The 12,882-nt window shown below is 42.5% G+C and overlaps 1 protein-coding gene across 1 annotated transcript in view; it reads right to left on the bottom strand.

Moving 5' to 3' along the window:
• ELOVL4 (ELOVL fatty acid elongase 4) overlaps nucleotides 1-11,845 on the bottom strand; it is a 35,025-nt gene extending 23,180 nt beyond the window's left edge. The window contains exon 1 of the mRNA XM_065835694.2: nucleotides 11,414-11,845. Coding sequence (XP_065691766.2) covers nucleotides 11,414-11,513 — 100 coding nt within the window. The 5' untranslated portion in view covers nucleotides 11,514-11,845. The remainder of the gene's footprint in view (nucleotides 1-11,413) is intronic.
• Between the last annotated feature and the right edge of the window lie 1,037 nt (nucleotides 11,846-12,882).

Below are 12,882 nucleotides of genomic sequence, written 5' to 3'. Positions count from 1 at the left end.
TGTTTGGACCCTAGGCTTTTAAACTAAATGAAGTAATGCATCAGAATCACTTAAATGTACATTTACTGTTACCAGTTCGTAGAGACTCCAAGAAGAAAAGCTCAGTCTTTGAGTAACTAAAACCTCAAAATGTACAAATGGAACAACAGCTGAAGCTATAAACTTAGCCTATAGAACAGTACACAACCCACTGCATGTGCTGTACACTTGAGACTGAAGACTGTCGAAGTACATTGCAGAGTCAAAACTGAGAGGCCATATAACTTTGGATGAACACCTACAGGAGCTAAAATTTTCTCTTTACTTATTTATTACAATTTTAATGGAGCAGTTTTCTTGGTCCAAAAAGAATGATTCTTTCAAAGGTCGTCAGTGCTTGAATTAACTTGTCTGCTCTGATATTGATTATTTATCGCACATATTGCATTCTAATCCTCAATCACCCCAGCTTATCAAGTTTCTTTATGAGAAATCCTATGACAGAGGATTGAAGCTAGTGCACAAACTAAAATAACATGCCTGTAGCCTCACTCCTGTTTCAATCAAAAGAGCCTATGTCGTCCTAGGAGGGATTATGCAGACAGAGAGCTGCTGCAGGAAAGCAAAAGGACTGGGACACCAGGAACGTCCCATTTAATGCTTCTTTCTCGCCTTTATCTCACGTATCCTACTTGGCAATGCCTGCAGTTGTCTGGCACTGTGGGTATTTCTAAGGAGTCTGACAGGGTCAAAGATACCTGTACCTAACTCAGGAACATTGCAGTCTAGTATAATCTACAAAACAAAGGCCAGAAAGCTCCCCCTAACTCACATTTTAGCTAAGAGATCTTCCTTAGAAGAATTTTCCATTTTACTATAGGATATGTCTTTTCAGAGGCTCAGAACTCAGTAAAACATATAACAGTTTGCTGTAAAATGTTAACTGACCCATTGCATAAATTTGCTTCCTAATCCAAAGGAATTAAATTTTAACCAATTTGTGATACTTCTGTCTGCAAGACTGAAGACACAGCTCTTTTAACAATTTTTTTCCTCCTCATTTGAGTAGTTATAAACAGCTATCAGGTCGCTCGCTAGATGCTTTTTTTAGATTTAAAGAAACACCTTATTTCATTGATCTGAAGACATATTTCCCAATCCTCTAATCATTTTCATGGCTCTTCTCCAGATACTCTACAAACATTTAAATCAGCCTTGCACCTCTTAGACATGGAAAATTAACTATACCAATCAAGTCCCTGCCATATTCCCTCACAGAAGAATTCTGTATTATCACAATAACATCACAGCAGCAGTTATGAGTGGGAAAAAAACAAAGAGGTGAGTATGTTACTGGTTATGATTGCCAAAAAAACCCAAAGAGGTGAATATGTCACTGCCAAAGCTAAGGATGACATACACACAATGCTATATGGATAAAGGTTCTCAAAACCTGGCACAACAAAGCACAAAAGCTGGTCTGATTTAGGTAATTTATTTAAATACAGAACAGTACAGAGAAAACATATTTACTTTTATCTTCAAGAACTAATGGAAGTATCTGAGTTAAGTATTTTGTCTATCCTCAAGCTTTAACTAGCTAAGAACAAACTAATTTGTTTGGGCTGAGAACAAGAAACATTAAAATTCTATGGCAAGCTATGAAACATCAAGCTAAAATGCAATAATAAAAATATTCAGCCTCAATAATGAAAGCATATACTCTGAAAAACAAAAGCCACAGATTTTAAAAGTTTGTAGACAAAGCTGTACAAATCCTGTTGCACTCCGAAAAGAGATATGCCTTCTTCAAACCCAAAAGGACCAGACTAAGAGAGAATGCCTATAACCAGCTGTAGCATTGTTTCAAATTTTGGGACTTTGAAATTGATGTTGAGTCTTTTTTAAACCTATATAGAGCAACATAAAATACAAATACCATAGAGCTAAGAAGAATATCTGCTGCAGCTAACGAACACCTGTTTAGTAGGCATGTGTTCCATAAACTCCCATTAAAGTAATAGGAACGCCTAATCCCAATTTGTTGTTAAAATTCAGACGTATTTTAACTAGTACTCCCGTTATTCCAACTAGCGCTCTAGTCTTCTTGGGCCTCTCATCACTCAGTCACTAATACCATACTGCATTTGTGCCTGTACACAGTAATTACAGAATACACTTACTTCAAGATAAGCATAATAATGGAATTATTACAAAGTTCAGGAGCCATATCAACTCACCAACAAGTCTCAGGATTTTCAAGTCTAAGAGACTGCCTTGTTCCAATTATTTTTTATTTACCTCCTCTGTTGATTATGATTCTTTGTAAGAACAGTGCAAGCACTCTGCTTCAAGGAATAATAAAAATATAATCCTCATTGAAGCTTACACAAGATTTGCAAGATGGTAAGCCCTTGAGGCATGCAGCATTCTTCCGTTTGTCAAATCTTATTTTTCCAAACATCACAAAAGCAAGACGCATTCCCTGAGCAGTGACACCTGCATGCCTTTTCTTAAATGTTACAAGTTAGAGTAAACAGATGAAGAAAACAAGTTAAAAACAAACAAACAAAGACAAAAAAAACCCCAACAAACACCACACACAAACACTAACCCAAAAACAAACAAAAAAATCCCACATAAAACCAACCAACACCAAACTGACCCATGGGATGCAATTTTATTAACTACTTGCAGAACTCTATGATCCAGGCCATGCCCCCGTATTTCTAAAGAAATAAAAGTGCTGCATAAAACACAGTTCAACAAGCTTTCCTTCTACATTGTTTTCTTTATTGAAACTTTTATTCAAACTTCTCTGGTCTTAGCCAAAACTGTATTTCTGAGAGCTCAAACTGGATGTCATTACTTCATGCAAAAGTGGCGGGTTTTGGTACTACAAAAATAAGTTGTAGGGGTATCAGTAAGCAATAATACAAACATAAGATTTATGCACACTCAATGTTGCAACAACAGATTAGACTATTGGTCCATCTAGTATGATTCATGATTTTATAATGTCAAAGAATAAATCTTCCGAGACAGATTTTTTTTCTTAGATTCCCTCAGTTACAAGCTAACATCCTTGAAAAACGTGAAGGATTATTAGTAACAGTTTAATAATAACTCTGCAAGGCCTTATCTACTGTACAGAGATGTGTTACATACTCAGCGTACACAGGACAGTAAGTTCAGCACTGATACACGTCTGACTAATGTGCTAACACAGCAGAAGGGTACTGATGCTGAACTACACAGCAAATATAAACAACTTATATCACTGATCTCATAACTACTGGGGCTACAGATAAACATTTAGAGACTCCTAGATGCAGTGTGTGAACATGTATGAAAATAAGCAACAGCAAGTCTACCTAAAAATAATACCAGAAAGCTATTAGAGAACATTTGCGAGAAGCTGCACAGAAATCTGATAAATTACCCCCTTTTTCTTGTTTGTTTGCATCAGCACAAAGACGCTGCTCATCAATTTGGTTCTACAGAAGGATGAATGAAGTGGGAATTCTGTTTTGAGTAAAAACTACAAAAGGAGTTATTGAAATATATTAGCTCTTCAAAGTGCAGGGGCAGAAGTAAAACAGTTGTAAGGTACAGCAGGTCTTCTGTCAGCGTAACACAAGTACTTCATGAATTGAATGAGTGTCTGAGTCTTTCACTGACTAAGTACACAGCAGCAAAATCAACAGTTTGGCAGCTAAACAATATCATACCATAACGACTGCTACAACTAAAAGTCTTTTCACTTCTACAGTCATGTTACCATTCATGGTAACACATGGCCTCCAAATCTAAGCTTCTCCAATAGCTTCTGCAATACAGTTTCTCACTCTAGATCAAAAATTCATGGACTACTGAAACTGAGATTAGACAGAGTAGAAGAAAATCTGGCCTAAATGTGAAAGCATTTTGGGTTACTCCATGTGTAATTATTTCTATTGGGCACATCTGTTCCTGGTAAAACACTAAGTATTAAATGTGAACTCTAAAAATATGAAGTCTCCTTTTTACAGTCCAGATATTCAATTTAGCACATGTATATACCTTTTTTTTTCCTTTTGAGTAGTTAAACCATTTAAAACCAAGGTGTTACAATGCTTCTTTAGGAATAGAAGGACATAAAATCTTATCTAGCGAGAGATGATTTACTGGCTCAACAGAAAAAGTAAAAGATGTGTTATAAATTCCCTACTTCCAAGAACACACTGTGAACATTCAGAAAGCCATAAAGCAATCTCTTATATTTGCTATAACTGGGAGAGGGAAACAAGGAAACGATATCTATAAGCAGATAAAAAAAGAAAAAAATTAGAAAAACACCATGGTCAAGCATGCAATCTGAAGCATAACATATACACGAGCAGGAAGAAGACACTTCTGAGGTACTACAGAAAAAGATGAGAGGAATGGGAAAATGACAGAAGCAAACCAAACAGTCAAGAGTCCATGATTATGCTGAAACAGAAGAGTACATGTGGGGGTTGGATGGATGGAGTGAAACTAGGGAAGAATCTCATGATACAAGCAGACACAATGCCATAGAGAAAGAGAACACTGTGAAGCAGGAGTTAAAGATCAAACCACTGAAATTATTCAAGTACATAAAGAAAGGAGTTGAGTTGCAGGCACACAAGTGAGTTAACCTGATACAACCAAGACCAGTTAATGCCCATGGGCATGTCACCTTCCATGAGAGAAAGGTAAACTAGCTCATGTTTATCTTGGGATCCAAGCACACACAATGGAAGTTAAGACAAAGCACATTGCACTCAATTCATCTCCAGGTTTGCCTTGGAGCTACATATTGCTTTACTTACAGTCTCGGATGCAGTCCTGAAAATCCCCACAGAGCTGACATCTAAGTCCCAGCAGGCCTGAATTTCAGAGCTGCTTTCAGTTATGTCCTTAAAATTCCACAAGACTGTGAAGTCCATAAGCTCAGAAGCACTTGAGTCTTGACAAAATTGAGTGCAGTTGTACTCACTTGCCACCTAAACAAGATCCAGAAACTACGTATCCCCCAGCTACATCTTCCTAGAGGAGATGTCAGATAGTCCCCCATACAATAGTTCCTTATGAAATGCAATGGCTGCTTCAACTTCGTTTTCAAATACAACCTGAGAAAGCAAAGCCCTGTCATATAATGGCTGGCAAGTGAGAGAAGTCGTACCTCATGGATCAGATCTGCTCTTGAAAGCACTCTGTCCCAACTTCCGTGCTCCAGGCACATTCCACTCATACCAACACTCTTTAAAAGCCAAAGCTATACATTTTTTTTTTTTTTAATAGCCAATTCTTCTTAGTTAAATGAACTTTCATTTAGCTACCATTTTTCAGGCCATTCATGTTTAGCCCCATTTCCCTTACCTCACAGACCTCTTAACACACCACAGCCCTTCCCCAGCTAGTGCTGCATCCTAGCAAATTCTTCTTCCCAAAGTTCTCTCCATGTCTGCATGGAGCCTTTCCATTCATCCACCTTTCACCTAAGTGCTCCCTTAATCCTTTCCATATGAATCAAGTAACTCCAAAAACCTGTCTGGACTGGCAGAGGAAAAAGTGGAGTCTTGCCTCACCCACTCCTGATGGCTCCTGATCTACAAGACCTTAAAAGGAACTACAACCTGTGTTTCCTACACCTTCCTCTACCAATTGTCCTTCTGCAGCCTTTGACAATCTTTCCTGGTTGCACAGGATAGTATAGCATAGCTGCCTCAAATAGAACCTGTTCTGGTCTTCCATAGCGATAACCATAGCCCTGCTAGATGCCTCTTCACCCTGAGCACAGCATAAATAATGACTACCATGATAATCTTCTAGTCAAATTTCTCCAACTAGAGACAGCTACCTACAAAGAATAGTTCAACCACTACACTCAATCAATTTATACAACCACTGCAGTCCCCAGGATGAATGTATCTGCTTCATGCCACAGATATTTCAACTGCTCAAGGATTCTTCATCTCTCAATACAGAATGTAGTTCTAGAACCACATGCCAATTTGCAACTCATTAATGGCAATCCAGCCTTAGCTGGGATGAACAATCTGCAGAAAACTCCACAACAGTCATTTATGGTATGCTACAATTTTAAAGATCATTTCGCCTTCTGCAGTAGGTAATAAGGTAATGCAATCAGCTTGGTTAAATTCTGTATAAAGCAGTTTCCCAGCCTTTTTCCATGGAATCTGTTTTAAGAGCATTTGTAACATTTCCTCCAGAGATTTCAAGACATGCTACCTACACAGCCTTAAAAAGAATTTTCAGAAGTCACTTTCTTGCCATTTTGTCCAAACAATTCCTTTTGCTTCAGGAATATGTTCCAACAGAAGTTCATATCACATTTGTGCTGGTGCTCTTTGAAGGCATTTTCTGTTTTACATTTCTGCTGGAGCTGAGAGTTGCAGGTGAACACCTGCAACTCCTTCTCCTTTGCTTTAGGAAGGAGAAGTCTTCCACTCCCTACTCAGCTCCTCGTCCACAGCATCAACTTTTCTTCAGACTTTTCCCCTCAGGCTTGAGGGCTCGAAGCTTAAAGATCCAAGAATCTCTAAGCACATGTTTCCACCTCGGTAAGGTATTTTTCTGAGTGATTTTTCCATTTCCAATGGTGGTTGGTATCTGTTTTGGTTTTAATATCTGTCTTTCAAATTCCACAATTAAACATGGGGGGAATTTCCCTCAAACATCCGGCAAATTGTCTTCAATATCAACAGCTCTTTTTTTCTTCACTAATGAAGTCCCTCCCTTCACTGACAGGCAGTCAAATGTGATGCTTAATGAAATGAATCTAGTAAACGGGGATGCTCCTATTGCTCAGTTTGTTTGACAGTAAACTCTCATAATCTAGACTTTAACATTCCTTACTTCCCTCATCAACTTCTCCAAGTGCTGCTTCTGCCACAGGTTTTAACCCGTGTTTCTGTCAAAAGATAGCTAAACCAAATTACACCAGCTTCTCCAGTTTCTGGTGTGTTTCTTCCTGTCTAATCCTTGTGTTTCACACAGTCATGATCACAGATCAAAAAACCCCTGCTCCCTTGAGAAGAAAATTGTATCTACAAGACGAGTATTGTGCCAGATCACTGAGTCTGGTGCTCAGACAGACCTCTGAAAGATTAGGAACACATTCTGCTTTGTTTCTGTGAACCGGGCTTCATGAACCTTCACCTCGCCCTTCATTCTCTCTTCATTGTCACTCTCTCAAGAACTTTCATTAGGATTCTTCTTACCTCCAGCTTTGGCACAAATACAAGGTACTACTTGCACTCAGACAATCCCACTGCTCTGCCGACCACTCCAATAAACCTCCCTCAAACATAAACATTCAGGATCCTTTGGCCACACTTGGTTTCTACATGGGGACAAAAAGGAGGGAAGAAGACGAAACACATTTTCTTGCAGTTCTGTTCCCTGGACTGAAAAAGAAACTGAACCTGAACTTCCAGAACATTTTTAACTTAGTTTCAGGATCTTCTTGGCAAAAGTTTATGGCAATTTGAGTTCCCATGAAAGCTGCTCCAATTGATCACTTTTAAGGCAAGCAGCTGTTCCCATCCTCATTGCCTTACACTTCTGACCCAACTGATAAAAGCTACAACTGATATTGCTCCTCAACTAGATGCTACTTAGAAGACTTCCCTACCGCTAAAGTGAAAGTTTGCATCTTTCTCCTCTCTCCTCCTGATGGAAAAAGTCTGTAATCTTATTAACTGTAACAGCTGTAAATAGTTGCTGTTCCAAAGCAGTTCCACGTGGCCTGGGATGGCCCTGCCTTCGAGTTCCAAGAACAGTCATTCTCACCCAAAGTCAATAAATCCTTCTATTCTTTCATTCAATACATCCAAATGAAATAGTTCCTCTAAAATAAATCTTTTTGATACAGGGTTTCACAAATCTCCTTTTAGAGACAGTGTCTCCTACATCCCCCCTCCCCAACTGCCCAACTTCACCTGTGTTTTGAGATTTCCACATTCTTATTTCCTGGATTGTGTCCAGAGTTATTAATCTTAATAGTTCTCCTGGACTCAGCCTGGAACCTCCCTTTAAGTTACTTGCTCAGTCATCTAATCATATCCTTAATCCTTCTTGGCAGATCTAACCTCAACCAGCTACCCCAGCAGAGAGAAAGAAGGAAGCTCTCTCCTATATATTACACGTTACTGGACTCGTGCCCTTACAGAAATAATGGCACAGAATTCCTACATCATCTTTCCTGATAGTAACTCTTCTCCCAAATACCTTTTTTCTTCCTCCCGATGACTGCTAAGACCAAGTTTTTAGCTTTCTAAACTACCTCCTTTCACTCTTTTTACATGAATATATGATTACAATGGATTTCAGATTTTCATGAGGTCTAAAAAGATAGCCAAGGAAGGAGGGGGGAAAACAAAAAGTAGTATTTCAACAAAATTATATGCAAAATCATATTAGGCGAAGGCTGAAAGTTTATTTGATAACACATATGGGGGAAAAGGTCACAAAATAATGTTATTACTCCCAAATACAAGATTAAAAAGCAAAAACCCACGCAACAAACAAACACAAACCAGCTTTAGCTACTGGGCTTAATGCTATAAAAACTGTGACATTGTTGAAAAAAAGCCCAGTTAGGCTCATCATATACTTGGCCCTTTGGGGTTCTTTTTTGTCTCAGAAAAGGTCAGATGCTTTTTAAGCAGCACAAAGCAGGAGAGGACAAAGCCCAAATCTTTACAGTACAAAAATAAAGCAGCACAAGACTCAGCGGGATGTTCTGGCACAGCTCTACACAAGTCCCATCACAGGAGTCTGGGGTAGCATTATAAAAAAACACCTGCTGGCAGGACAGTCCTGCTGAATACTAAGAACAGAGCTAATGACACACTTGGGTGTCAAATAAAAAAATGGCAGCAAGAACTGGAGAGAATAAGTAAGTTCAATTTCATATGAATGAGAAGTCTTCGTGTAGGAGTAGTAGTGGGAACAAAATTTCTTCACATTTTATTGTGTAATTTTGCTGTGTAGTAGTGTTTCTGTATGATTTATTGTGCAACGCTATTGCATGGCATCATTTGTTGAGCAACACTGCTGCGTGGTATAGTTTTTCATTTAATGATATTGAACGTTAGGCAATGGTCTTGCATACCATAATTTGTGTTTTCTGTTGAGCAACATCACTGCCATAGTTTTTGACTCAAAGGTGAATTACATGAACTCACATAACAGTGCTGAATTCATGATTTTAACATATTCACTCAAGAGATGGCAAATGGAGATGATTATTTTTTTCTTAAAAAAAATATATGCAGAAAAGCAGCAAACTGAGCAGGTATTTAAGCAGAACTTAAGGCATTAAGACATGACTTATTTAAATCGCAAGGCAGCATTGCCTCATAAATGACAATTTCTTATCCAGAGCTACCCTGTAACTACATTGTGTGACACTACATGTTTTGCATGGACACCTGACTCTAAAAACTACAGGAGGACCTTGTTTTACATACTGCTGGGTATAAACAAGATCAGTAACATGCTTTTGACGTGACTTAGGCTTTATGCAAAACTATCCTTGCTGGAACCCACTGAAATCCAGACCCTGAACAAGAAACTCTCCATGTCTTATACAAAATTCATCTGATTACTTCATTATAGTGGAATCCTAAGTTAACAGCAACACCATTCAGCTTAGAGCAAAAATTTAAAATGTTGCATTAGTAAAAGACTTAAGCATACTTTAGATGGCATCACAATGTCATCTTACTACTGCTTAACATGCTCCAAAGAAGCAGGAGGAAGAAATAAAAGTTTGCTCTATATGCAGTATTACTGTATGTTACTTAGCTTTATGTTCCTTACATAAACTTGCCTTCTCATCCCTCTTTTTTTTTCTGTGATCATTTTTGCTTACAACAAACATGGTCTACATACAGACTTAAATAACGTGTTTGAAGTTCAGGAAATATATGAGAACTTGAAGTATTTTTCCAAACAAATCAAGCAATCCATACAAATATCAACTTTGTACCCACATCTATTTTTATATCCATCTGCAAATGCTAGACTGGCTAGAACAGCATCTCTTTCATGCACTACCTGGCAGTCTATGAACAATTGTATGTTGCAAGAGGCCGAGAAAGAGCGCTAACACTGGTAGATTACAATGCAGTGCTGCTGCAAGCATTTTTATTTGATCTTGTATTCTGGCAGGTTTTAAATACAGAAAAAAAAAAAATATGCACACAGGCTTAATTTTTAAAATATGGCAAAAAAACAGAAGATAGACTGGGAAGGCAAATTGTGACCAAAAAAACAAAAAAAAGTGAGTTCCCTCCATCTATAACATAAGATTAATTTATTATCTGACAGATGGCAGAAGGGAGGGGGGCGGAAAAGAAAAGACTGCTGATGCAGTGAGCTTCCTGTCTGTAATGAAGGCCCCACATTTCCACTTATTTTACTGCCACAAAATACATCCATAGTTGCATTCACTCCAGAGTCTTGCTCTGTGTATTTCTAGGTCTAAAACAAAATAGCCTTGACCTCATCACTGCGTGGACAACCAAAATATGAAGAAAACATCCAGAGAAGTGATCGTCTGTCAACTGCCCAAGGCTACTCACAACAGTAACTATGAAAGCTGGGACTCTACCCTGCTCGTTTTGTTTGACCACAGAGAGAGACCCATTCATGCTGACCAAGACTTCCAGTGCTACTGGTCATTGCAGCAAGTTACCATCCCATTTGCCGTCCCAGCAGTGAAAGTTGCTTTTTTCACATTTCTCCGTATTCCAAGATATTTTCCTCTTCAGCATCTTCCACACTGCAGCCATAGGGTGTCAGTGCAAAAACGGAGCATATTGAAAACGGAAAACAGAAGAACCGACCCGTACATGCTTAATATAAAAGGAAAAGCTTCTGCACTGATGGTAACAACCATTTCCTCATTTCGCTTGCTGAACTCCACGCGATGCTGCCACAGGGCTCCCACCTGCCGCAGAAGCCAAAGCACGAATGACCGGAGGGCTTCGCTTACCTCCGACATCCGATTCCCGGCCGGCCGGCCCCGGCCACGCTGCGGTGAGGGAGCCAGAGGAAGATCGGCTCCGGAGAGCAGGTTTTGCTACATCCAGCCCGCAGGCGCCCGGGGAACACCCTCACCTTTGCCGCGAAGCGATGCCCCGCACGCCGCGGGCCGTTACTCGGGATTAAGGCAGATAAATAAACACAGCGCCCAAGCACACCCAGCAGGACGAGCAGCGGGTGCGGAGGAGCTGGACCCCCCGCCGCGCTCCCAGGTCCGCCCGCCGCCTCGGCCCCCGCGCCGCGTCTCCCGGGAGACGGAGCCATTTTGAACCGCTGCGCCTCGGTGACCGCGGGCGGGGGGCGCCGGGCACGGCGATGGCGGTGCCGGGGTGGCCGCTCTGTGGCGCGTTACCTCGGATGCTCCAGGTCCAGCGGTAGAACTCGAGGGTGTCGTTCACCACGCTGGACACCAGGCCCACGGCGCGGGGGGGCTCGGCGGCGGCGGCACCCATGGTGAGCAGCAGCAGCAGCGGCAGAGCCGGCGAACCTCTCTCGGCGCGTGCGTCCGTGCCTCTGCGCCGGGGCGGCTGCTGCTGCTGCTGCCCCTTCTGCAGCCGGGGATGTGATTTAAATCTCTATCTCTCGGTATCTTCCCTCCAGACTCCGCCTCGCTCCCGTCACCGGCTCCCGCGCCCCGCGGGCAGGGCGGAGGGCGCGGAGGCGGGGAAGGCGGGGGGGGTTGGAAAGCGGGATGTGCAGTGCGGCGGCCGCGGCTCCGCAGCACCGTCCTCCGCTCGCCGTGCGGTGCGGTGCGCTCGCGCCACGTGACGGCCGGCTCGCTGCCCGCCGGCGGCTGCCCGCGGGGCGCCCGGCCCGGCCGCGCAGGCGCAGTGCGGGCGGCGCGGCGGGAGCAGGTGCGGGGTGGTGCTGTGGAGGGGACACCTGTCCTCCCTCAGTGGGCGTCCCGGGTGAAAAAGCAGTGCTTATTATCTCAATTTGCCTTTTGTTTTCAAATACGAATGTTTTTACCAGGCAAGGGAATAAATATTTCAGCCAACTTTTATTTCCTTTATTTTCTCTTTGTAGCAGTTTGGATTTTTCTTCTTCTCCCCCTCGTCCCCGCCTTGACGGACAGGCCGGACACCGCCGTGAGCGGCGCTCGCTTCGCCTCGGGGTGTTCGCGTGGAAATGTCGGCTTTTCAGCGGGCTGCCCCGAGGAGCCTCTGCCAAAACCAGCAGCCGATAGAAACAGCATCCGTCACAGGGTCTCGCTGTCCCTCAGCCCCACTGGCAGCGCCTGGTGGCATTTCCCTGACCAACAACTTGTCCAGGCTCCACCATATGCCACCGTGGTGCCTTTCGCGCGCTCTCCTCTCCATCTCCTGGACCACAGCCTTTATGGTCACATCAGGATGCAGAGAGACTTCTCCACCCAGACCATTGCTGGGGGCTGCAGGAGAAGGGGGCCCCATGGCAAAGGCTGGCGGGGCTGTGGGTGCAGTCCCAGTTCATCCATTCTGCACCCTGTGTTTCAACCCCAGGAAACCCTCTGCCTGGTGTGGGTGCACCAGCTGCTCCTCACACCCTTTGCCTCTTATCTCCTCCTGCCAGCTCGTCTCATGCTGTCCCTCTCCCATGATCTGCATAGTGTGGATGGCTGCATGACACCCTTGGCATCAGTTCCCCCATTGAAGGACAGGAGGGGAGCTGCTCCACCCGCGTTGCAAGCTTTTCTCCTGGCAGACAGCAGATCAGATGGTATCTGCCTTTTCCTCCCGCAGTGCACCAGCACCTGTGTCACTCGCTGTAGCTTGGTAAGCACAGCTTGCACTCCTCCTCCTGGGTGAGTCATCCTCTGCTCAGCTCCTGGACCATCCCAGC

The sequence above is a fragment of the Patagioenas fasciata genome, chromosome 3, assembly GCF_037038585.1.
Source record: "Patagioenas fasciata isolate bPatFas1 chromosome 3, bPatFas1.hap1, whole genome shotgun sequence".
Classification (NCBI taxonomy): Eukaryota; Metazoa; Chordata; class Aves; order Columbiformes; family Columbidae; genus Patagioenas; species Patagioenas fasciata.
The sequence above is the reverse complement of the archived record's forward strand: the minus strand, read 5'-3'. Positions and strand labels throughout refer to the sequence as shown.